The sequence below is a fragment of the Fundulus heteroclitus genome, chromosome 22, assembly GCF_011125445.2.
Source record: "Fundulus heteroclitus isolate FHET01 chromosome 22, MU-UCD_Fhet_4.1, whole genome shotgun sequence".
Lineage (NCBI taxonomy): Eukaryota > Metazoa > Chordata > Actinopteri > Cyprinodontiformes > Fundulidae > Fundulus > Fundulus heteroclitus.
Window position 1 is genome coordinate 26,857,707 of NC_046382.1, and position 23,703 is coordinate 26,881,409.

General features: G+C 39.0%; 1 protein-coding gene across 1 annotated transcript in view; it reads right to left on the reverse strand.

The window, feature by feature from the left end:
- LOC105940235 (E3 ubiquitin-protein ligase NEURL1) overlaps window positions 1–23,479 on the reverse strand; it is a 43,205-nt gene extending 19,726 nt beyond the window's left edge. The window contains exons 1-3 of the mRNA XM_012882724.3: window positions 23,168–23,479; window positions 15,422–15,663; window positions 12,421–12,742 (exon numbers count right to left, since the gene is read on the reverse strand). Coding sequence (XP_012738178.2) covers window positions 12,421–12,742; window positions 15,422–15,663; window positions 23,168–23,201 — 598 coding nt within the window. The 5' untranslated portion in view covers window positions 23,202–23,479. The remainder of the gene's footprint in view (window positions 1–12,420; window positions 12,743–15,421; window positions 15,664–23,167) is intronic.
- Between the last annotated feature and the right edge of the window lie 224 nt (window positions 23,480–23,703).

The following is a 23,703-nucleotide window of genomic DNA, read 5'->3' on the forward strand; positions in this document are numbered from 1 at the left end:
CAATAAAAGAAAAAGTAATTAAGAAAATACTTCAGAGGTACTGTGCAGAAACATTTCTGAGATAAGGTGGAAGAAAGTGTTTTGGTCAGATGAGAAAATGATTGCCCTGCAAAATTCAGTGGAATTAGTAAAATAATACAGCACAACATCCAGAGTACACTATGCCCAGAGCGAAACATGGTGATGGTTTTCTTTAGCAGAAAGTTGCTCAGAACTAATGGGTAGCTGGATGGAGCTGAATGCGGTCCAATCCTGGAAGAAAACCTTTTACAAGCTGCTAAAGACTTGAGACTGGGACGAAAGTTAGACTTCCGGCAGGACGACGACCCCAAACATACAGCCAGAGCTACAATAAAGTGTTTTCTAGAAAAGCCTAGACACTTGTTACAATGGCTCAAACTAAATCCAAAGTTACACCAGACTTGAGCACGGAAGTGCATAGTAGCTGTCTATGCAACCTCTCTATTATTTACTCAAAGATGAACGGGGAAAATGTTTTGTTGTTTGATGTGCAAAACTGGGAGGGACATTCCCCAAAAGACGAGCGAAAGGTTCTACAAAGTATTGATTCAGGGGATCTGAATACAGATTCATTGCCATACTTTTTAGATCGTATTCATGTGCAAAACGTTTTGAAACATATGCAAAACCATTGTGAGCTACCCTGAACATTTCTATTACACGCTATCCTGTTGAAATACATAGAAGTGTTCCAGCTTGTTGTCAGTGAGATTTTAGTTGCATTTCATCAAAGTGAAACTAAAACCTACCCTATTAAATCATGAATAAAATATATATAAAAAATAAAAACAACGGAAAGAGAATAGCCATGCAGCACTTGGAAAAGTGCTGCAAGCACAACTGGAAAGGTTTCTAGATGCTCAGCTGCAGCTATTGCACCAATACTTCTAAGGTTAGAAATATTATAAATATTAGTAAAGAAAAAAAAAAAAAAAAACATTTTACCCCAGACTTTCCACACTATCCTCTAGCTTTATAATTTTCAGGCCAAGTGGTTGTACATGGAAATAGCTTGTCGTCTTGACCTGGACTGAAGCTACAAGCTGCAGTACTTTCCATAATTGGAAAATGTGGGACAGGGCAGAGCATATTCTTGACTGTAATCAGGTTTAATAGCAAGTCCCTTAAAACAGGATCATTTGCATGATTTATTGGTGTTATCATTAAACGGAGAGAGGAAAGGTTAACGTAAAACAGGGAGCGAAACAGGGAAAATGGTGAAAGGCTGCAGTATGATACATGGTTTTAGGCTTTTTGTGCCAAAAGATTTCAGTGAAAGGAAATTACTAAATGTTTATAGTGCGGAGACGTTTAGCATTTCTCTCTGCCTCTCTCTCTCTCTCTCTCTCTCTCTCTATCCCTCTGTTTGCCTTTGGCTCCAAACAGACTTTTGATGAATGATTTTGCATATTGTGATTACTGAGCCGAATTTTCAGTATATTGTTTTTGGAGGATTTGGCAAACTCCTCAGGCCTATCGCATGACTTCATTCATCAAAATTAACCGAGTTTTGCTCGCCTCGAACATGAAGCCCAGAAAAATAGGTAAATCCTGCATCTACATGGTGTGATACACTTATTACAATCTGACTTCTAATATAAGTCTGAATTTTAAGTTTTTCTCCTCCAGCATTTTGTTTTAATCCACTTTCAGCACTGCCTAGGGCTTTCTATTGTATGTGGCCTCTATTTTTATCTTTAAATAAAACCTTTAAATCCACAAATCAAACCTGGTGAGAGGCCACCTAATCTATGCTGACAAGTGAAACAATAAGTGTCGTAGCAAGTGGTATGAGTGTTTGGCACACAAAGACAAAGGACAAAAATAGACACAATGAGAGGAAACAAGAACAGTCAGGTTTGAACGGTACTAAACAGGTGCACAGCAATTAACTTTTTGTCATTTATTCAAATTTTTATCTGGACAAAAAACAGGTATGAGGCATGGGAAACGAACACAGACATCAACAGTTTCAGTTCTCGGTTGAGTTAGATCAGATTCTTGCAATTACAATGGTGCAAGAAGATTTCAGATGAAAAGAACGCACATTCAAAGAGGGTGAATTCATCGGGAACATGCCTCAACCAGTCTAAACATGTTGCGTGGTTGTTTGAAGAAGTGGGTCAGACCCAGGCGCGGAGCCAGTGTTACATTACAGAGGGGGCGGGGACTTGTAGTGTGGGCCCTTATAGCTTTATGACTATTTCACTTGTTAACAATTCACATTATGTGAATTAGCTGGTACTTTCCACGCAAAAGCTGGGATCTATAAAAAAAAAAAAAAAGTAAAATGTAGATGGGGAAATTGCCGACGTAGATGGTAAAGTGGTGAATCGCAGTCAAACTGCTTCATGGTTCTTTTCAAACTTCAATTTCACTCCATGTCAGGCTTTGATCATAGACTGACTTCATCATAAGTATTCAAAAATGCAGGTTTATTCATGCTGGCGCTGGTGACACATAACTATACAAAATGACCTTTCAAATAAATAAAAGTCCATAAGCCATCTTGAATCTTAAAAGTCCATACAACATTATATCGGGGTTTTCTACCGTAATGTCTTCCGGTAATCACCAGGGTGACGTGTTCCAGAGATTAACAGATTATTGTGACAAGGTGTGAGACGATTACTTTATCTGCTGTAAATGGCCAAATCCACTCGTGCGTAATGCTGCGCGGTGGAAGCATTGGCACTGTTGGAAGACCTTGTAATGGAGAATTAGCAGGAACACAGTTTCAGTGATCAAATATTTCTTGGCCAATGATGATGACTGGCCGATATGTTGCTTTAGACTCCAAGCATTGCATTCTGCTGTAACCTGTAGGGAAGACTGGCTACACCTCCCTCTCAGGTGCTGAAAGGCTGCTCTCCAACCCCCAGAGCGCATGTGGGCCTACATTCACACCCATACAGCTCTCAGCGACCATCAGCTTCATGAAATGTTTTTTTGCAGGTTTTTTTTTCTTTTGGTGGTGGGGAAATCCTAGATAAAATACGTTTGCTCGTACAGCTTGTGGCGTCCAGTCAACAGCAATCACACCACACACGAACAGATTTCACTTAGGATCATTTTGATGTCAGACGGGAAGTCCTTCGAATCTTCTCAAGATTAAACGTGAGTTCAGAGTAAATAAACATGGATGACGGGGAAGAACAATGGCAATAGTTGGTAGACTGATTTTAAAACACATCACAAAAAGAAAAGGGCGACGTCGAAAATGAGTGAACAGGGGATCTTCGATTGATGCACTGTGAGCTGTGAGTTTTTTTTTTTCTCCCAACACAGATTGAATGTGCAATAGCTGGTTACCATGGACATTGAATGTGGCCTGATGAACGGCAGTTTGTTCTTATAATTATCTAAATGAATACTCTGTGTCATCAATATCCTCCAGAAGAGGACAGTATATATTCTGATGTGTGTAATACTGTATATTATTTAGGAGTGAAATAGTACCACTGGCTCTCTTTGGTGAGTGCTCTTTACCATGGAGACTGAATGCAGGCCAGAGAAGACATATTGCTAACCAAGGTGTCGCAACACCTCTTAGTCAAGTTCTCCTGCTGCTCTGACTGCTTCCTTAAAAAGGTTGTCTGATCTTCAATGTCTGAAGAGAAACACTACATTGTAGTCCTCCACCAAAACTATATACTTTTGATATATGAAATAAAAAAAATTTATATTTTTAAGTTGCTTTTTACATTTAGTCTGGTATTTTTTTAATCTACCTGGCAATACCTGTAAAATGAAACATATGATAATATTTCTGCCATTGGAGACTATTGCACACGATTTCTGGAAACAGCAGAAGACTTCTATATACTGGAAAGACTTCTATATACCGTGTGTTATCTGTGTTTCTTTCATTTCACCTAAAATCTGTTCACGCTGAACGCGGATGGGATAAATAAAATTGGTGATTTACTTGTTATCTCTATGGAAAGGCACGTTCAGGAGCAAATTAATGATCCGCGATGCTAAGATCAAACTAAGTGTTTTGAGCGAAGTAAATAGGAAAGCAAATCTACACATAGAGCAAAGCAAAAATTTGCTTGATTTCAAGGATGGATTTCCTGACTGATGACGTCTGTAGTTTTACGGAGGGATCTGCACCCCTGCGCAGGCCAAAGTTCCTCATACCTGAAAAGACAGAAGTACCACTGGATGTGACCATCATTCAGACGCAACTACAGGTGGTGGTACTCGGCTAGCTGGTGTGTCTCTGGTAGACCCAGGGATGCCGACGCTGTTGTTTGGCTTTCCACATTACATAAAGTGACTCACTTAGTAAAATCAAGTGAAAAATTCTCCTTGATCGCGTTCGGTGTTAACATACCATTATACTTTCTTTTCTTAACCTTTAATTGCCAGTGTCACGTTCAATCAAATTGAGAATTTCTTTTGTTGGAGAAAAATATGGAATCAGTAAAACAAGTTCCAAAAGGGCTCAATTTTGACCAAATATTAAAAAAGAGAAGAATTAGTGGTTTGAAAAATCCATCAACAAATCCATTCAATGATTCCAAAAAAGCTCAAAACCATCCATTGGAAATGTACATATAAGAGCCTTCCCTCTTTATCTCTGACCCTCAGAACGGTGATAAACATGAAAAGCGTAAAGCGAGAGATTTTTCCCCCTGCTGATGCTCTACAGGTCTATTGCAAAGGGAATGTAGATGATTTATGTTGAAGCCCGTCTCTTAATCACTTGAAAGCGACACGGCTTTGTGACACTCTGGCAGATATTTTGGATTTCTCTTTAATGACTAGAGAGACAAGTTGCAGATGATTCCAGCAGACACCGTCTTACGGATCACTACAGTTCTGTCAGTGATTAAATGACTCATCTACCCCTGGTAAACAAAGCCCCAGTAGAGCATCTTGCATCCATAAAAAAAAAAATGTCTTTGAATTTCTGGACCAAGAAGAAATCTATCATACCTGTAAGAAACGTAGGAGGCTGTCTGGTCTCTGTGCAAACCGTCGCAGCATGTTCGTCCAGGAGAAGTGAAGGCTAAATCTGCTAGATTTCCTCACGTAGAAAACTTTTTTTGCCAATCTGCCTGATATGATTAGATATAATTGACTTTCTGAAGTGCTTTTGAGTTGACATGTGTTGTGAATTTGTGCAATTGAATTGAAACCTAAATACATACAGTCATGGAAAAAATTAGAATACCACCCCATGTTTTCTTTAATTTCTTGTTCATTTTAATGTCCTGTACAACTGCAGGTACATTTGTTTGGACATATATAATGATAACAACAAACATATCAGAAGAGTTTATTTTCAAAGCTGATGTCTAGCCATTTCCCCTGTTTCTTGATAAAAACCAGAATCACCTTAATTCATACATCAATAGCTATGGCATTCTACTGCCCAAAATAGTCATTTTAGGCAATGTATGTTTTCTTTTTGGACTGTTTTAGTACTTGATTGCGTAACCATTGTTTTTGATACCTGCAGACCGGAAATTGAACAAAACAAGTGTGGACTAACCATTTTTGTCATGACGGTATATATTCAGCAGCCATTTTACTAGGTACACTTGTTTAAGTGTTTGTTAACACAAACTGCGAATCACATGGTAGCAACTTCACAATTTTAATCATCTAAAAGTGGTGGTGAAGATAACTTGCAGGAGTTTAAACTACTACTGCAATTTCCTCTCAGGTGCAATTCTCTCAGGTTCACAGAGAATGTTCCGATAAACAAGAACGTCAGATGTCAGAGTTCGAAGGGGAATGGGTAGACTGCTTTGAGATGACAAGCATCAGTAGGTAATAAAAAAAAAAAACCTTGTTACAGCAGTAACAACGTGTAATTGGAATACCGTCTCTGAATGCACAACTTGTCCAATCTTGAAGTCGATGAGCAACAGCAGCTGCTGGTTGCCACTCCTGGCTGTGAAGTACAGGAAACTCAGACTAAAGGTGTTCATTCTGGCAGGACAGTATCAAATTGGAGAAACATTGCCTGGTCCAATGAGTCATTCAGATGGTAGGGTCTGAATAGAGTAAACAGCATAAAAGAATGGATACATCCTGCTTTGCATCAATAATTCTGAGTGCTGTGGCGTAAGGGTGTGGTAGAAACTTTCTTGGTACATTTGAGACATTGTTTATAAACCAAAAGCCTGCAAAAGTATTGCTACTGAGCATATTTATCCTTTTATGTTGTCCTGTTACGTGTCCTCTTTTTTGCACTTCCAAACACACACACAAAAAAAATGCAACAGATGCAAACGCTCAAATCATTTAACACTGGTTTCTTAAACATGACAATGAGTTCCCTTGTACTCAAGCCACCTCCACAGTCAACAGATTTCAATCTAATAGAGTCCTTTTGTGATGTGCTGGAATGAATGATTTGCATTATGGGTGTGCAGATAAATGTGCAGCAACAGCCTGATGTTGGCATGTTAAATACGTTCCTAAACCTTGGAGGAATGTTTCCGATAACTGGAGGAATCTCTGCCTTGAACAAAGGTCTGAAAGCGAAACTAATCAAGTGTCCAGTAAGCGCATAAAAAAACCCAAATACTTCCGATTTCCAGTTTGTTTTTGACTGCATGCTGTAAGCGTCAGACACCAGTGAGTTTGTTTTGCTGAACCTACTTCCTGGAGATCATTTTCTCATAAAGCTGAAATATATCCACATCACCAAGAACAACATATAAAAACCGGAAAGATTTAGGTGAAGGAAACAGCCTTGAAAAACATAGTAAACTGAGACATCTGTAAAACACAGTTGACAAAGTATGCCGAGATAACAGTTTTGCAGCAAGAGACTCATCATACACTTGAGGAAACCCTTTATCAGTCGCTCTGTGGCCTAATGTGTTTCAGCGCGGTGCCGGGAATTCTTCACAGCAGCAGCCTTAAAAAAGGCACTTCAGTCTGTATTGATAGTTGCGTGAGCACAGTGACTGCGGTGATGTAACGAATCTTCACGAAATTGCATGGGCAGCATTGTTGCCGTGGACAACCCCCGAGGCTCAGTTTGATTTCAGCAGATTAATTTAGCTTCCTCTCTTACGCAACGCCATCTCAGCTTTCAAGCAGTCTTACTGATCCCGGGGTCACCTTTGGCTCCTTGCATGGGTGGCTAGCTACTGAGCTGCTCTCCTTCAGCAGCAGCACGGAGAAACACAACAGTGTACCAAAAGAAAAAAAATTTCTTTAAAGATCAGATGGAGACCTGATAGCGGCAAACCTGTTTGGCACAAGGGCAAATTCTGAAAAGCGAAACAGAACTGATGGCCGTCAGCTTCCGTGAATCGCGCAACACGCAAGATTAAAAGAGATGAAACCGACACAATGACCTGAGAAGAGAACACCGTGGAACAGGCATTCGGTCCGGATAAACCACAGGCTAAAACAAGACCAGCAACAAAAACACAAACAACAAACTTGAGATTCCACCCAGCAGGTCCCTGCTGCCAAATCAATCCCGTAAGTAACATCACTGAGACAGAAATATTTCAGTGAACAATGAAACCACTTTAGGTGGATCACAGAAAGCGCAGCAGACAAACGTTCCAGGGAGATGTTTATGTAACAACAGCCCTGACACATTTCAGAGGCTTATACTAAGGTGGCGTTTCTCAGAAACACCGACACGGTTAAAGCGATGAGTCTGCTCACGTGAGCCGGGGTGGTATAACAATTATTGACGCTTCTCACTTGAAGGGTAGAAGGATGGAACCCTTCCTCCTCACGTGTGTGAAAATAAAACAGGAATGCGGGTTTAGTTTGAGGGATCCGTCGACTGTTTCAGATTAAGGCAGAGGTCATGACACGGGAAAGGTTCAGAGCAGCAGTTAAATGTTGAAATCGAAGCACATCGGGTTTGTAACAAGACCCGATGACACAAGAGCTCGCAATATTAAAATGGCTTGACAGGCCGGTCTAAGAGAGGAGTGTCTCATTACCCTTATTGTAAATGTGAAAATAAATAAAGACAATTGAATCACCTCAAGATTACACTGGCATGGAAAATCCCAACACCTGAACTAGTTAGTCTAGTCCATACTTTGCATATTCAGCACCAATGATGGTGAAAGAGAGAGGCTGACAAGACACACGTGATTTGTCAGAACTGTGAGAACTCTGTGGCTAGCTAATCATTAGCCGGTAACAGCACTTAAGTCAGTGTTTGCTTTGTGGCTCTTTATAGCACTAGAAGACTATTTCACAGCTTTTTTAAAATGCACCTAGACTGTTTCATTTTCTCAATTTTAAAATCTCAAGTGTTTAGACTAATCAAACCTAAACGGTATGATTTTACAGTTACATTCATTCCAATAAAATGTGTGCATTTAACCCATTCCTCGGGGAGCGGTGAATGTTTGAAACCGATTTTGTAATTTGTGAAACGTTTACTTTAAAAACAGAAGACGCATGTTGTTTTTCCCTGAAATGTTGCTGAAATCTCAGTCTCATCAACCCGCATCACCATGCCTTGTGATCTGATTACACGGCCAAAGCACATATTGTATTCTTACAGACAAAATATTTTCTAACAGTGTTTTGGAAAGTGAAACTTTATTCAATTTCAGTGATTAAACAGAGCATATTTTCCATTCATACATTACTGGTAAAGCCCTTAACCGTTAACCTCAAACATCTACACCTTGTGATCGGGAACAGGACTTGCAACCTGCTCCATTATTGTGCCTTGATGAAAAAGAAAGGAAGCCTAAGCCTGCCCAATTGCTTTCACTGAAACTGGGTCTGAACTCTCTCTCAAACTCTCTGAAAATGTGCTTTAATGCTACATTAACCATTACAAGCACACTAAAACTGTGTGGAAACAATCGTCTTTTTGTTCTAACCTGGCAAAATTCTCTCATGAAACTCCCCTGCTGAAGCAGGAGGAAGATTTTTGGAAATAAGTACGCAGTTTTGCCCTAGCAGAATTCCTGGCAGTGTCTTTAATAGTCTTAAACATCCTAAAGAAAGTTATATCACTTACTCAGCAGTACATATAGCGGGGTTGTCTCATTCCAAAATTTTACGTTATTTTTTACCATCTTGCACATTTATCTCAAAAGCCAAACCGAGGTCACACAGCCAAGTCATTCTGCACATGGCTGCATTTTCACATCTTCACGCTCCATTTGTAACTAAAGAAAATAAAAATAAAAACCTGCCAGAGATCTACAACTTCCCCCTGGAAAAGCTTGTCTGATAATACGCCAGCAACAGGTGAAATTTCACTCAACTTAACATCTGTTTCAGCTTACATTTCAGAATCTACTGTAAGCATCATTAAGGATCATAAAGCAATCTGCTGTTAAGTGAAAATACGTGCTGGTTTGCAACACCCGACTTTGAACTGTCCGCCCTTATTTCAGAGGCTAAGTGTTTGCTGAACAGGTGCCAAGTCCTAGGACAGCACAGGGCTCTTTGAGATACGAAAGTGATGAATAGAAATGCTCTCAGAATACAAGCAAGGCTGATAGCCAATTGATCCTTAAACTGACTGAGGACTTAAGCTTCTCAGCTTATGCCATCAGTGTGTGGATAAAGGCGATTAATGTGGGAAAATCACTATAGTAACAATAGGATTTTAATTGATGACCTGATTCACATGGAGGTTGCATGGAGTGCATGTATACATTTAAAAAAACTTCCAGCTGATCTGTGAAACTGAAAAAATCGTGTAGTTATAGCGAAGGGTGTAATAAGACTCCATTGCACAAAACCCCACAACTAGGGCATCTGCTGGTTAATGGGATCAAGGTAAACCGAGGTTTTAGAAACTTCCACTGAAATCATGTTTCATATCATTCTTATGAACGCAGCATCATGTATTATCTCATTCTGTGAGATGAATGCACACCTCCAGTTATAGTGGTGTACAGACATGGGAGTTGCTTCTAAGTTTATGCCAACTCAGGTCCCCAAGAGCTGCTGTCCTCCATGTTTTAGATGTTCTTTGTTATTTGTTCAATACACCTGAAATAAAGGAAAGAATAGCTGATTTCTGCTCATTTTCAGAACTTGACAACACCCTGGTGATGTAATGTAGAGATAAATTCAGATATGTTGGAGTGGGAATACACCTAGGACACTAGCTTCTAAGGACTGAAGTTGGACATTTGCAAATAATTTGGGAAAAAAACTGTATAAAAAACAATAGGATTAAAGCTTCTGGTCAAACTCATGTGGATACCGCACAAAGTGCAAGTAAACACTGTAGAAACCTCTGGCTAAACTGTAAGAATGGATAAATTGCCTCATTATACCTAAGGGTGTAACGAGATATCATGGCCATGATATTTCTTACCAAAGGGAAGTCTGTCTCATAAATTGTTGTAGAGTTGACATCAGCTATGATAAAAGCATTGGTCTAAGCTTTTATCAGGTGCACTGTATATGAATGTGACTGTTTCAATCTTGACAAATTGCTGTATTTATGTTGGAGACTCTTATTATGAAGTAAGAAAGGAAGTAGTTCCTGAGTTGCCCTGTAGTGGTGACTGCTCATCAGGTCCTTTTGGTCCAAAGCTGTGAAACAATAGCGAACTTTCTTTGGAGTCAGAAGTTGTATTTTCCAGGGTCTGAGTTGGAAATTCAACAGGGAAACCTCGCTAAGCAGCCCTGGTGGCTCTGCATGCCTGCACACATATAGGATGCAGTAAAAAGTACAAAGGTTTAAAGAATTTCCTATCACTTCCAGAGGTTTGTATCTTATTAAATTGGTGTCACACTGTACAATATCTGTTTGTGAGTATGTTCCTTTAATGTTTGGACCCAGGTAATACACTGAAATACATTATCATTGGCTTGGATTGCTAGAATAAGTAATCACCGCAAGAACTAGCAGCTCTCGCTGGGTTTACAACTTGCAACAAGACAACAGACATTGGTTCATACATCAATCCCTGAGCTGAGCTTGGACTTCTAAGACAAATCAAACTCACCATGGGCACTGAGGAAGTTCCCACCCCTCTCAAATATTTTATGCCCCCCACCCCCAAGATTTTTTTCTTTTTACAGATTATCAGACAACAGATGAATGGATTGTTTGTAAGCACTGCAAAGAAATATTACACCCCAGAGGAAGCTCCTGCTGCTGCTAAAGGAAAGGACTTAAAACTTTCTGTAAGATTTACTGACACCCACGAAATGCTGCTAAACTCTCCCTTTGCCTCGTTTTCATGAACCCAGTATTGCCTTGACTTGAAAGACAAATGTACCCCCCCCCCTTGTTATAGCACATCATTTGATGAACAAGACTCTCTTTCAAACACATGATGTAAATCACATGTCGTACAAAGTTGTTTTGAAACTTGGACCCAAGGAGCGAGGCATTCCAGCGGCCTGATGTCGCTCCGAAAGCATGGCACACATGTCATAACCTGACATCATCTCTTTTCTCGACTGTCCTCTTGGAAGAACAAATATGCTGCTCTTGTTCTTTTACAACAGCTATTTGCCGGGCAGCACCACGAGGCCAGCGAACCCGAGATAGTCGCACTCCAGCGGCAGATACCAAACAGCCCATTATGAGATAGCGCGCTTCCCGCTGTCAACCACACTACGGGAAATGAGGTTAAACAGCACTATCGCGCGATCCTGGAGCCTCTTCTATTTTTATTAATGGTGCTGACAGAGTCTTAACTTTAAAGAGAAGCAGAGCCATTTTTTTTTAGAAAGGATTTTAAATAATTACAGATATATCCTAAAAGGATTATGATTAGCCTTTTTTGCCTACTTTTGGATATATAATAAAAAAAATGAGAAATGATCCATGTACGTCATAAACACATCCAAATCTACAATTACACACATACTTTAGACCGTTTGGTACGGTCAACAACTGCTGTTAATCATTGAGAAGGACCTGTTAGCCTTTAATTTCTTTGATGTAATGACCCTTTAACGGCACTTGCTAGAATAGATTTTAAGCATTCAGAAATTCCTCCCTCGGGGAAATTACTCTGAAACCAACAACCGTGGTAACTAAACAATCTAGCTTATCTTCCGCCATCTTTTTCCATTGGGTCATTTTAGTGGTGTGGGGGAAAAAAAAAAAGACCTGCGTGGTTTAATGTAACATCATCTTTCAATCTCTCACGGTATTAAAAAACATGAGTTGTGGAAAAGGTTTTGAGAGGTAACAGAGGTTCATTGCCATGCTACCAGCTCAGTGAGGATGAAGACGGGCTAGGGGCTAAATTCCTGCTGATCTTCTGCCGCATTATATTGCCGTGTTTACGGGTGTATTACTAGCCCCAAATTCACCTCAGAATAAAGCGCTCTGCTATAGAAACACTGTACATGTAAGGCTTGTTTTTAATTCCACATGTAAACAAGAGAATACCAATAATAAAAAAAAAAAAACATTTCCCATAGAAATTAGTTGGGTCTCAATATATGACTTACCAAGCAGCTGGACTCCTCTGGTTAGGCCGTAGACATCGATGAGAGCCCAAAGAGGTTCAGCGACAGGCACGCCACTGAAGAACAGCATGGGATTGGAGTTGTTGATACGGTAAAAGACTCTGCCCTTCTTATCGACCCAGAAAGATATGACGTTCCCCTCGTTAGATAGTTCCTCTGGCAAGGCTTTTGCCCAGAAGCCACTCTGGGCGACGAGGTCAGGGCAGGCGTACTTGGGTAAGTTGTCTGGATTTATCCTTGACGGGTCTTTAGATGTAAAACCCAGACGCAGCGCTCCGCTCCAACAGCACTGCTTTTTAGTTATCTGGAGAGTAGATGGTTTTGGATTAATAGACACTCAAATTATGATGAAACCGCACATTTCAATGCACCATTTGATCATCCCCTGCTTTCATTGTGGCTTTTCCTCACTCGTTCCCCCCATTGATGGGATTACATACTATGGTTTTGTGGGAACAGCTGGCGCTACCAACAACAAGGTAAAATTAAGGATAATTTGCTCAAGCAAGGTAAATGTAGTGAAACTCTTTTCCTCCAGCTTAAAGTACTGCGAAACACTGGAATGACCTGAATTTGTGCATTTTAAATTCCCAGATGACTATTCCCCTAAAATTAACCTGTGAGAGGCTGGAACTAAAATGTAAAACATAAATGGTAGTTTTGCTGAGGTGTTAAACCAATGTTTCTCCACTGCCTTCCAGCTACATTAAAGTAACCTTAAGTTTAGCTGTCGTCGTATGATACAACAGCCATTGGGAGTGCGCACAAATCTGGCAAGCTAGCCGATGCACCGGGAAGTCGTGGTCATCGCCCACTCAGATGATGACTGATATGAATATAAAAGATTTTTAGAAATGTTCCAAAACAAAATATCTTAAACAATGCATGCAATCAATGTTACTAAAATGCAGTAATTTCATAGCCACACATTAAATACAGGAATACGATCCTCAGTCGTTACTGCACATTCACATTTCTAGCGAATAATGGTGTAGGGAACTTCAATCATTCTGATAGGCTGTCTCTGGTTTCGTCCTGCCAACAAGTGCTCTTGAACTGCTCCCAGTTCACCCAGTGAACACCAACTCGGAAACAGCATGGGCTAAGACATAAGACGTTAACGCTGGCAAAGCATTTCTATCATTAAGTCAGTTTATAAGAAATGAGAGAAATGCTAAAGGGCTTGGACTTGTATAGCAGTCAATAATTCATCCATTCACACACACCTAGCCACAGCTGCCCTGGGGCAGACTGACAGAAGCATGGCTGCCATACATCGGCTCCATCGCCCCAAAAGAAATGTTCACTTGGTTAATGATGTTGTTCCTGCTTGGTTATGGTTGGACTGTTCACTTAATCATGATAAATAAAAGGTCGTATTGTGTTGTAACAGATACGGTTTTGTGTCTTATTTCTTGTGTTTGTTGTTTCCTTTGTCCCCTTGGCTCTCTTTGAAGACAGAATTTTATCTAAATGAGAAATTTTTAAAATAAATAAATAAAGGTTTTACCCCAATAAATGAAGGATCTAATAAAAAACTGACTGCTATTAGTGACCAGGAAATCTAGATTTTCATTATATTACTATAATCTAGATATTCTATAATCCATTGTGGTTTCAGAATTACAGATATTGTATCTCAAACCTCACATACAATAAAATTCATTTTTTTCCCCCATTTAGAAACCAGAGAGACCAAAGTTTTATCCTGACTTATGGAGCATAAAGTAGCACAAATCCACCACTGTTGCTGTGAACTGCTGGTCAGCTGGCTGAACAAATAGTAGAACATATATTAAACCCTAATTTCTTCATACTCCTGGCATGTTAAAATTATGAAAATTATTTTCATTTAACCAAAAAAGGAACTATTAGGAAAAATGAGACAGGGATCTTTCCAAAGACAAGAAAATGATGCAAGATTTTTTATTTACATTTTACTAAGAAAATTACATGTCAAAAATGATTAGCATCCTTTTTCATCATCAGTGGCAAAATATGTGTTGGGATATGACTAAGTTTGGACTTTACTCTAGACAAATATATAATATCCTCCTAAGCTAGCTTGTTAAACCTCCAGTCCTTCTCCCCAAAGAACAGAATGACAAAAAGATGCCTATTATAATCGTAGAAGTTGAAATATTGGTTTGATTTCTGTTTTAGATAATAGCCATTAGATCATGCATTACATTTATGTTGTCAATTTTGCAGAAATATTGTGAAACCACATGTTGTTTTTTCTTATAGTTGGTGCTGTTTTAACCATGTAGCTCAGCCTTCATTTGTCATCATACAACCTTTCAACATCAGTCCCAATATTTCAGAATCATATTCTTCGAAAAATTACATCTAATCACAAAATGGCCAAATAATAACTGTTATTAGGAATGAAATAGTCAGAATGGGATGTAAGATGCATTGTTAGCTATGTTTTTAACTTAATTGTATTTTAAACACACTTCCTGGATATTAGAACAAGGAAGAGGATAACATTCACATCCTGGGAGCCAAGCCTCAAGCATTGCTTGTTTCAAACGTACTAAGACCGGTTATGTTGGTATGTTTATCACCTGCAAACAATTTCTGTCTTTCTTCGACCCTCTATTTACTTAGAATGTACGGCTCAAGATAACAGTGTTCCTCATATGGCAGCGCTTGCCCTGCTCTCTCGCTTTTGAGACATAGATGGCCTGATAGGTGAAGTGGAAACTTGTTCTAAGCTGCCGCTGCTTTGGCCCACACAAGAGCAGCAGGGAGAGAGGAAAAAAAGAGAGAATCAAAACAGGAGAGCAAAGCCTGGAGATGAGGAGAAAGCGAAGAAACAACAGGATCTTACAGGCAGAATGAGGGGGAGATGAGAAGATTTTACTTTCCTCACTAATTAATTGTCAAAACTGTATCACAAAAGAACATGGCATGCTAAAGACATTGCGAAATCCTAAGATTAGTATACAGAACGGGCAATTATGAGCAACACAATTACCTTCAGCCGAACCTGCTCGTAAACAGCGATGGGCCTGTTGCTGAAGGTGATACCGTTGCAGAAGCTGGCCTGTCTCTTGACGGTTCTCTGTGACAGGTCCATGATAATCTGCGAACCTTTGGTGCTGGGGTGGAAGAGCAGAGGGAAGGAGGACAAATTTCCACATGGCTGGATGGGCAGATAGCGCTGCGGCTTGTGATGAAATCGGTGCGATGGTGCAGGAAACGGCCCGTTTAGAGAATCTGCATGACAAAGAAAAAGTTAGTTCAACAGGTGTGTGTGTGTGTGTGTGTGTTTGGGAGGAGGGGGGGGGGACTAAATCCCTCTACAGGCATAGTTTAGAGCAAAACAACCAAATGTTAGATAAGGATATTGAATTATAGACTTTCTTCACTGCAGACCGTTTCACATTAATAAAAACTGACAGCTGCTGTCACATGCCATCTTCTCTAGGAACAAGTCAGCTTCTGCAACACGCAGCTTGGTAAAAAAAAAAAGACTTCACTTTAAAATAATTTACTGTTTTGTATATGTGAAGAATGTGTTAGGTAAAATTACAAGCTGATTGTTCTTTGATGGAAGAAAATAGAAAAAAAGGAAAGGATAAAAATATGTCCCACAGTCTGAAAATATGGAAAACAATGCTTTAAAATTATTTCCTTTTAAATAATTACCAATGCTTACCAGTTTCTTTTAACACATGTTATCTACTTTCTTAACTGCTGCTCTTTTACTCTTTAAATTATTTTTTGTTGTTGTTTTTGTTATTTAAAGCAATTGTCTGTAGCACAGAGCAGAATTTAGCACTGGAAGCACTGAAGGAAATAGAATAAAAGGTTTGCAATCAATTCCACAACTGGCTTAGCAGGAGCTTATATGAGTTTCAACTGGATGATAGTCAATGTTCATGGTCACAATAATAATAGTGAAGTATGAACGTTAACATGTTTCTTTGTGGCTCATGTTTGATTGAGTGAACATCAGTCACTTGAGAGATATAGTGGAAAGGAAGTACAACAAAAGTACAAAAAAAATCAACATCCTGGTTGTAGTTTGCCATAAGGCAAATGGAGGATGTAACAAAAAGGTGCATCCATATTTTTTTGGTTTTGGTTTTTGGTCTACATGCAAAACTGCTGCTTTAATGTAAAAAAAAAAAAAACTGTAAATACTAAGTCTGTGTGTCATGTTATCCATGTACATCCTAAGCCGGCGTTTGCCTCAGAGGAAATTTCACCATGTTAACACGTGTTGACAATAAAGATTCTTGATTCTTAGTTCTCGAAAGCGGATGTGCAGCAGAAAATATTATTATTCACACAGAATCTGTCTGACCAGAAGGGAAAGAGAACATAGAAAAATATCTGCTGATTAAAACATTTGTTGAGTCAGTGGAAGTGGCAAAGTAAGACAAACTAGTAAACGGTGAACAATATTATGAGGTTAGTGTATTTTTGTTTTTTCTCCGTGTGAAAATTGTTTCAAATCTGACCTCTAAAGGGTTCCCAAAGATAAAGGATTGGTTCACAGGCATCATAAGGTAGTTTTCACAGAGATTTGCTTTCATTTTTAATCACATCTCCCTTTTCTTGTTTCCACATTCCTTTTAAAAATGCAACACCAAGGTCATCGTGCTTTAGTGGAGGAGGCGCTTTCTCACAGACTTGAGACTCTCATTAATTGTAAAAGTTGAAATGTTTTGGATTTGACTGAAACAAAAGGAATCAAATCTCCTCATTTGATCTGATTAGATACAGTTTCCCTGCCGCAGGCCCTGAGTTGTCTCCGCCCGTCACATAAAAAAGGTTTTAAAGTATTGCGAAATCCAGACGGCCTGCCAAGGCTGGAAACGAATAATTTAAAGCTAATTAACACCTCTTCATACTTGGGAACAGATTGCATTTTCACACCTAAACTTGAGAAACTGTGGAGGAGTTGCTGGTGTTCATCTATGAGAGGAACAAATATCCACAGCCGCTATTCTTACTTTGCTTTGATTGACTTTATGTAAAGGTTAAGACTGGAAAATATTGCATAATCATTTAACCATCCATATGCACCTCATGTCAATTCTATACAAAAATAATGACCTGACAGATGTAAAAAAAAAACAAAAAACACAAAAACAATCAGAATAAACTGAACAAGGCCGGAAAGTGAGTTTCTGCTAACATACTTATGCAGACTCTTTCTCTTCGAATCACAATAAGGTGAAAATCTGCCAAGGGTTCTGGGTTCAGAACGGTCTATTTGTTAAACTCTTTGCAAGCTCTTGTCATTGCAGAACAATGCGGGATTATGCTTTGTGCACAACAGTGGTCTTAAATGAAGTCATAACAAATCCCCAACCATATTGTAGTCATGATGTCAAGTCAGACGTGATGTCTTGAGAAAAACACAATAGGCCTGTGGTGTACTCCCCCAATAACAAAGCCTATGACAGAATGGAGCATTTCCTGTGAGATTTAAAAGCTGAAACTTTTCGGTTCCCTGCAGACGACGCGCAGATTCATGCTAAAACGTCCAAACAGAGATGACTGTTTTTCCTCTCCTTTTCAGTATATTATTTCCAGTGTGGTGAAAAAACATTTGTCCCATTACATGTTACATTTCATTTTGCCTTTGTGTCGCAGTTAAACGTTTAAGATAATGAAACCAATTTTAATATCCGACACAGATAACCCGAGTAAACCCAAAAAGCTGTTTTTAAATAGGGATTTGATTTAATATTTTGGTTAAATAATGAACTAACTGATTATCCACTTTTTTATTTTACTAGCAACACTCTGATCTGATTACAGGCAGAATTGTAAGATCAACAAAGCTTATGAATAGAACCTGTCTGACAACATCAATTAGTTTAAAGTGCTCTAAAAGACCCACACCGTGCCTGGATCTTCAGAAATTAATGAACATACTAGAAATAAAGTCTGGAGAGAGCGATAACGCCATTTTCGAAGGCTTTGGGACTCCTCCACACAACAGTGAGAGCCATTAGTCATAAACAGAGAAAACATGGCTTGGTGGTAAATTGGGGTGGGTGATGTGGACTTTGAAATTTGTCATGATATATTCTGGTTCTATTGTGATAACAATAAAAGTGATGATAAAAGACTATTTACATCTTCTTGCAATCTTTTTTCTAGGTAACTGTAAGGCTGCGACTACATGTCATTTATAGCCCCATTGACACAAATACTTTCCTTAAGAAGCATTTAGTAATATAACAGATAACATATTAAAACAAATATTGAGATATGTTTCATCAGGACACCGGCTACATAGAGTAGAGTGATTTTCCTATCACTAAAATGCACATGGTTCAATAACTGCATTTAATTATATTTTTGAATTTATTGATATTTATTGACACTCTCAAGAAACCAACAGCAGGGAAAATAGCAAAAATAACAATCCTGGCAATACTGGGAGTTTGTTTGTTGTTGGTTTTTTTTCCAGACATCCCTAATTGTAATATATTGTTGTCTCGATAAACCCACATTTTTATCATGATAAGAAATATTTACGATAGCAACATGATAAATCCCCACCACTAGTGGTGAACCTTCACAGCTAAAATTACTCTAAGAGTGCATTGATGACTCCTCAAGGGGTTCACATAAGACCTAGATTAACATCTAAAGCCCTGCAGGCCTTTCTTGCTTTAGTTCAGGTGAGTGTTGCTGATATTATCACCCGTAAGCAAGAGACTCAGCACAAATGACATTAAGGGAGGTTTCAAGGTGAAAATCTCTGCTGGCCAAAAACAAAAACACAGATTTTCCAAAACACTTTTTAATGATTAGAAGAGTTTAAGAAAGATATTTCGTTGACTGATGAAACGAAACATTTTGGAAGGTTTTTGGATTACATCTGGTGTAAAAACTAACAGCATTTCAGAAAAATAACTTTACACATAAAGTGGTGGTAGTGTGTTATTCAAGGGCTGCTTTTTAGCTTCAGGACCCGGAAAACTAGCTGTGTTTGAGTGAATCATGAATTATATCCTCTAAAAGCAAATCCTGAAGGATAATGTCCACCCACCCATTCCTACTCATCAGTGACCCAGTCAGAGTATGGACCATTCAGATACAGCAGCTTGGCCTAAAACAAGCTGTTCACGCCTGAAAACCCTCCATTATGGCTGAATTTAAACAATTCTGCAAAGAAGAGTAGGACCTCCATATTGCCAGCCACTGTTATTTATTGACGGCAGCTGTTGCTGCCAAGGGCGGCACAAACTGTTTTTAGGTTTAGAGAAAAATTCATTTTTTGCATATATCCAGGTTGATATGGAAAGCTTTTGCCCAGTAATACGTTTTCATTTACCTGGGTTATCTCTAACTGATAATAACATCAAAACAGAAAAAAATCTGTAATCAGATGCTGTACAGTGTGCCGCATTACTTTTATGAACTATAATTAAACTTTATTTCCCTCCAGGGACAGTATTTTGCAAATAAAATGGCAAATATATTTCTTGTAAATGACAGACCTTTCATCCTGAAGTTAATCAAACAGTGTCCCCATTAAAGCCATATAACCTGAATGACACATCAGGGTAAATGGTGACAAAGGCGTTGGCACGATAGTTGAGGCATGTCATGACAATGATTTGGTAAGAATCCTTAAGATGGATAAGGTCACACACAACTTGACTGTCTGTGCTGTCATTAACTGAAGATGATGGTACAGAGACAGTAAGCAGTCGTGGTGTGTGTCATTTGGCCTTCTGCTCTCTCTGCATTTTATTCCAAGGCTGGAGCTCTTCACAGAAGCCTTAACAGATGTCCTCGCAACGTCTGACGTTAGTATCGAGGCCCACGAGACAAACATTGAAAGAGATGCACAAGAGCCAGAAGGCATGTATATTTTTTACTTTCTGCAAATACGTCATAGCTTGAGGAGCTTTTCCAACGAGGTGGGCAGGTGTGACGCTTAACGCTTCAAGAGATTTCTCTGAACTTTTTTTTTCAGCCTGGGTCTGTTAAGTCATCCAGAAAGGTGAAGAAATCCTCAGAAACAACAAATCGTGTCGATTCATGAAATTTCCTTGGCCTTGGGTGCCGGTCGTATCTATAGCATTGAAAATGGTACATTCCTGAGATTTAGTGCTTTGAAATGATCCTGGTGGACTGATGACCAGCTCATCCACCCAATATGATGGATTGATACAGCTAGCAGCCCTGGCCAGTGTAATTTCGTACAACAACAGGGATCCGCTTAGGTGCACGGAACAACAGGGACGTTGTTCAGCTAATGATACGGCAACAAGTTACAACACAGTCTCTTGGGAAAGCGTAGACAGTTAATATCTGGCAATAAATTGTTTTGACCCAGGGGTATAAAATATTTTTTAGTTTGAGCTGTGGTTTGAATTTTTGGCATGCTTGTAGCAGTTTGACGTATCAATTGTGAATCAACAATATGTTGCATAAGTCTGAGTGCGACAAGAGTGGAGTAAAAAACTGAAATGAAGATGTGGTTTACTGTTGTTCCAACAAACTAACAATCAGCTGATTGCCTGAATGGATGGATGGATGAGGTATTCAGGCAAACTGATACAGCCAGTGTAACACGGATGTTGTTCATCTGAGATAACAACTACAAACATAACAGTTGCTTCTAGAGAACGCGTGGGAGGTTATAATTTGCAAATACAGCCTTGCATTGAATATTGGATACAAAGATTTTCAGTTTTGATAGTTTTTAATGGACAATATCCGCCAAAATGGAGGCCCCTGTCCGATTCTCACCACTTTTAAGATTCATCACTTTTCTACAAACTGACCACAACATTTTATCTTTCTACTAAAGTTTAGGGAACAGACTCTCACTTCAAAAAATATCACGAAATATATCCTTTTCAAGACATCAAACACAAAGGAAAGGATGGCGAGCTCTGGAACTCTTTTTCCATAGATCAATAAGGATTCTAACACAATTCAGTCTAAAATTTATTTTGGTTGAATTTAAACTTAAGGGAATGTGGTAATATTTAGTTTTAGATTGACAGACGTAAGGCACAAACAATGTGGAAGTCTCATGTTTCTGAGTCAAATTTAAATCTTCTCTGTATGCCCATGTGAGTTATTTACACCTTTTTTCAATGGCCAAACTTTTGGCAACAGAAAGATTAAACAGAATACTCCAAGGATTATGAAATTTTGATTTTAAAGTATGTGAGCAGAAAAAAAGTGCAAACTTTCAGAGCAGAGTACCAACCTCCTATGGTATCACTTGAAAACCAAGTATATTGGAACCATTCTTTAAGTAAAACAAAATAAGCGTTTAAACTTTCAGGGACAAGTCAGATATACAAAAACAACTTAGCTTTGTTGTCTTTAGGTAGTGATAGGGCAATACTTTTAATCTAGTTCTGTGAACTAGTATAATGTGATATGTTTCACCAGAGATAAAACATAGTTTGGTCAAACAAATTTGCTCACGTCAATAGGAATGCGATAAAATATTACATTTATGTTTGGTTGGTCCAAACATAATGCCAAAGACCAGACTTATTTAATAGATGGAAACAGATTAGAATATTAAACATGAAAGAAAATAGAAGCAAAAGTTAAAGTAAACGCTTGAAATGTCACATCTTACTGGTGAGCTTATCCACCTGTAGGTATTATGTAAAAACAGAAAGCAAAACCTATTTTGCCACACAAGAAAACTCAGGTGATACATTTCTCTGACAGGTGGAGTGAATGCTGCTTGACCAGACGCAATTCAATCTGCAGGGTTTCTTTAGTTAGGAAACTTTTGGACCAATCTGTCTGTACAACACCTAAACGTCAGCCAAACAGTCAAATGGTTGTCCCAAAGGAGGAGAGAGGAAGGGATTTACAGATGTTTGAATTTTCAGGGCCCCGACAAAGCTCTTCTCATAGGGCCCAAAAATAACATCCTTGTCTCCACCTGTATTGCTATTTCAACCAATGAAAAAAACTGAACTGAAGAGTTGGCCCTTGTCCATCCACTCAGGCAGAAATTACCTCCTTTTAGTTGCATGTCCCTGTCTGGTGTATCGGGTAACATTTAGTCACCTTTTAATGCCTTGAGTTTAGAAACCTGGGAGCGTACTAACTCACAATGGGGAAAAAAAAACTTGCTAATCATACATTAAATTACTTTTAATAAGGATTTCAAACTGTTCTTATAGACTGATAGTGACCGATTAACATGAGCTTTTTCTATGCTGATTATTCATCTATTAATTCAAACACGACCTTTATTTAACTAAAATTAACCAGCAAGAATACAAAAAAAACACCAAATCTTTATTGTAAAAGCAGCTTTATTCCCTGACTGAATGTTATTTGTACCACAGTAATTAACGTTTTTCAAGAAACCTGCAGACGTTTTGCTTTCATCAAAGGGATTTAAAGTAGTTCAGCAACTTGGATTTCTTGTGTGTCATATAACTGCTGCCCAAACTTTGGAAAATATATTCAAAGCCAAACTTTCCATATTACCTGCGCAGTTAATACCAGAGAAGACATATATATATATATATATATATATATATATATATATATATATATATATATATATATATATATATATATATATATATATATATATATATATATAAACTTGCCCTTTCCAGACTTTATTTCGGACTGAGAAACGCCTACAAGTTTTCCCTCATTCTGCACTGAGGCGCGCTTTAAGCCCAAATAAGTGATATATTACAGCTTTAACGAATACCTCCAGCACCGTGATGCGAGATCTCCTTACCGTACAAGGTATTCCTGGTGATCTGACCTCCCATGGCTGGATGCAAGGTGCTTTCACCCTCTCTGCAAGCTGGATCCACGGTCCTTAACTCAGCTGCGCGTCCTCAGCCGCGGCATTATAATGAAAAGACGCTTCAAAGCACGGAAACAAAGCCCCCCCGGTGCTAAGGAGAGGTTGAACGCGGAGTCTTTTCTATGCCTCATCGATATTAAGCCGCAGACTGACGGATCCGGAGCGCTGTGTGTCACTCCGTGGACAGATCACGCTGAAATTAACGCAGAAGGTGGTTGTGGAGGTGGAGCTTCTCAGGGCTGTTAACGCTGTAGACACGAGCGGTCCAAGAGTCCTTGCTCTGCTTACATTAAATGCGATCTGGTGGGGCAAACTGAAAGTAGAGCTGCGGCAGAAATCCTACACACATTCTTGCACTTTCGTTTAAATTCTCCCTCAGCTTCTTATTTCATGGAGAATGTTGTTGTTTTGTTTTGACACCTGTTGAGTCACCTGCGCACTGTTACGCCTTTTCACAGCGGATT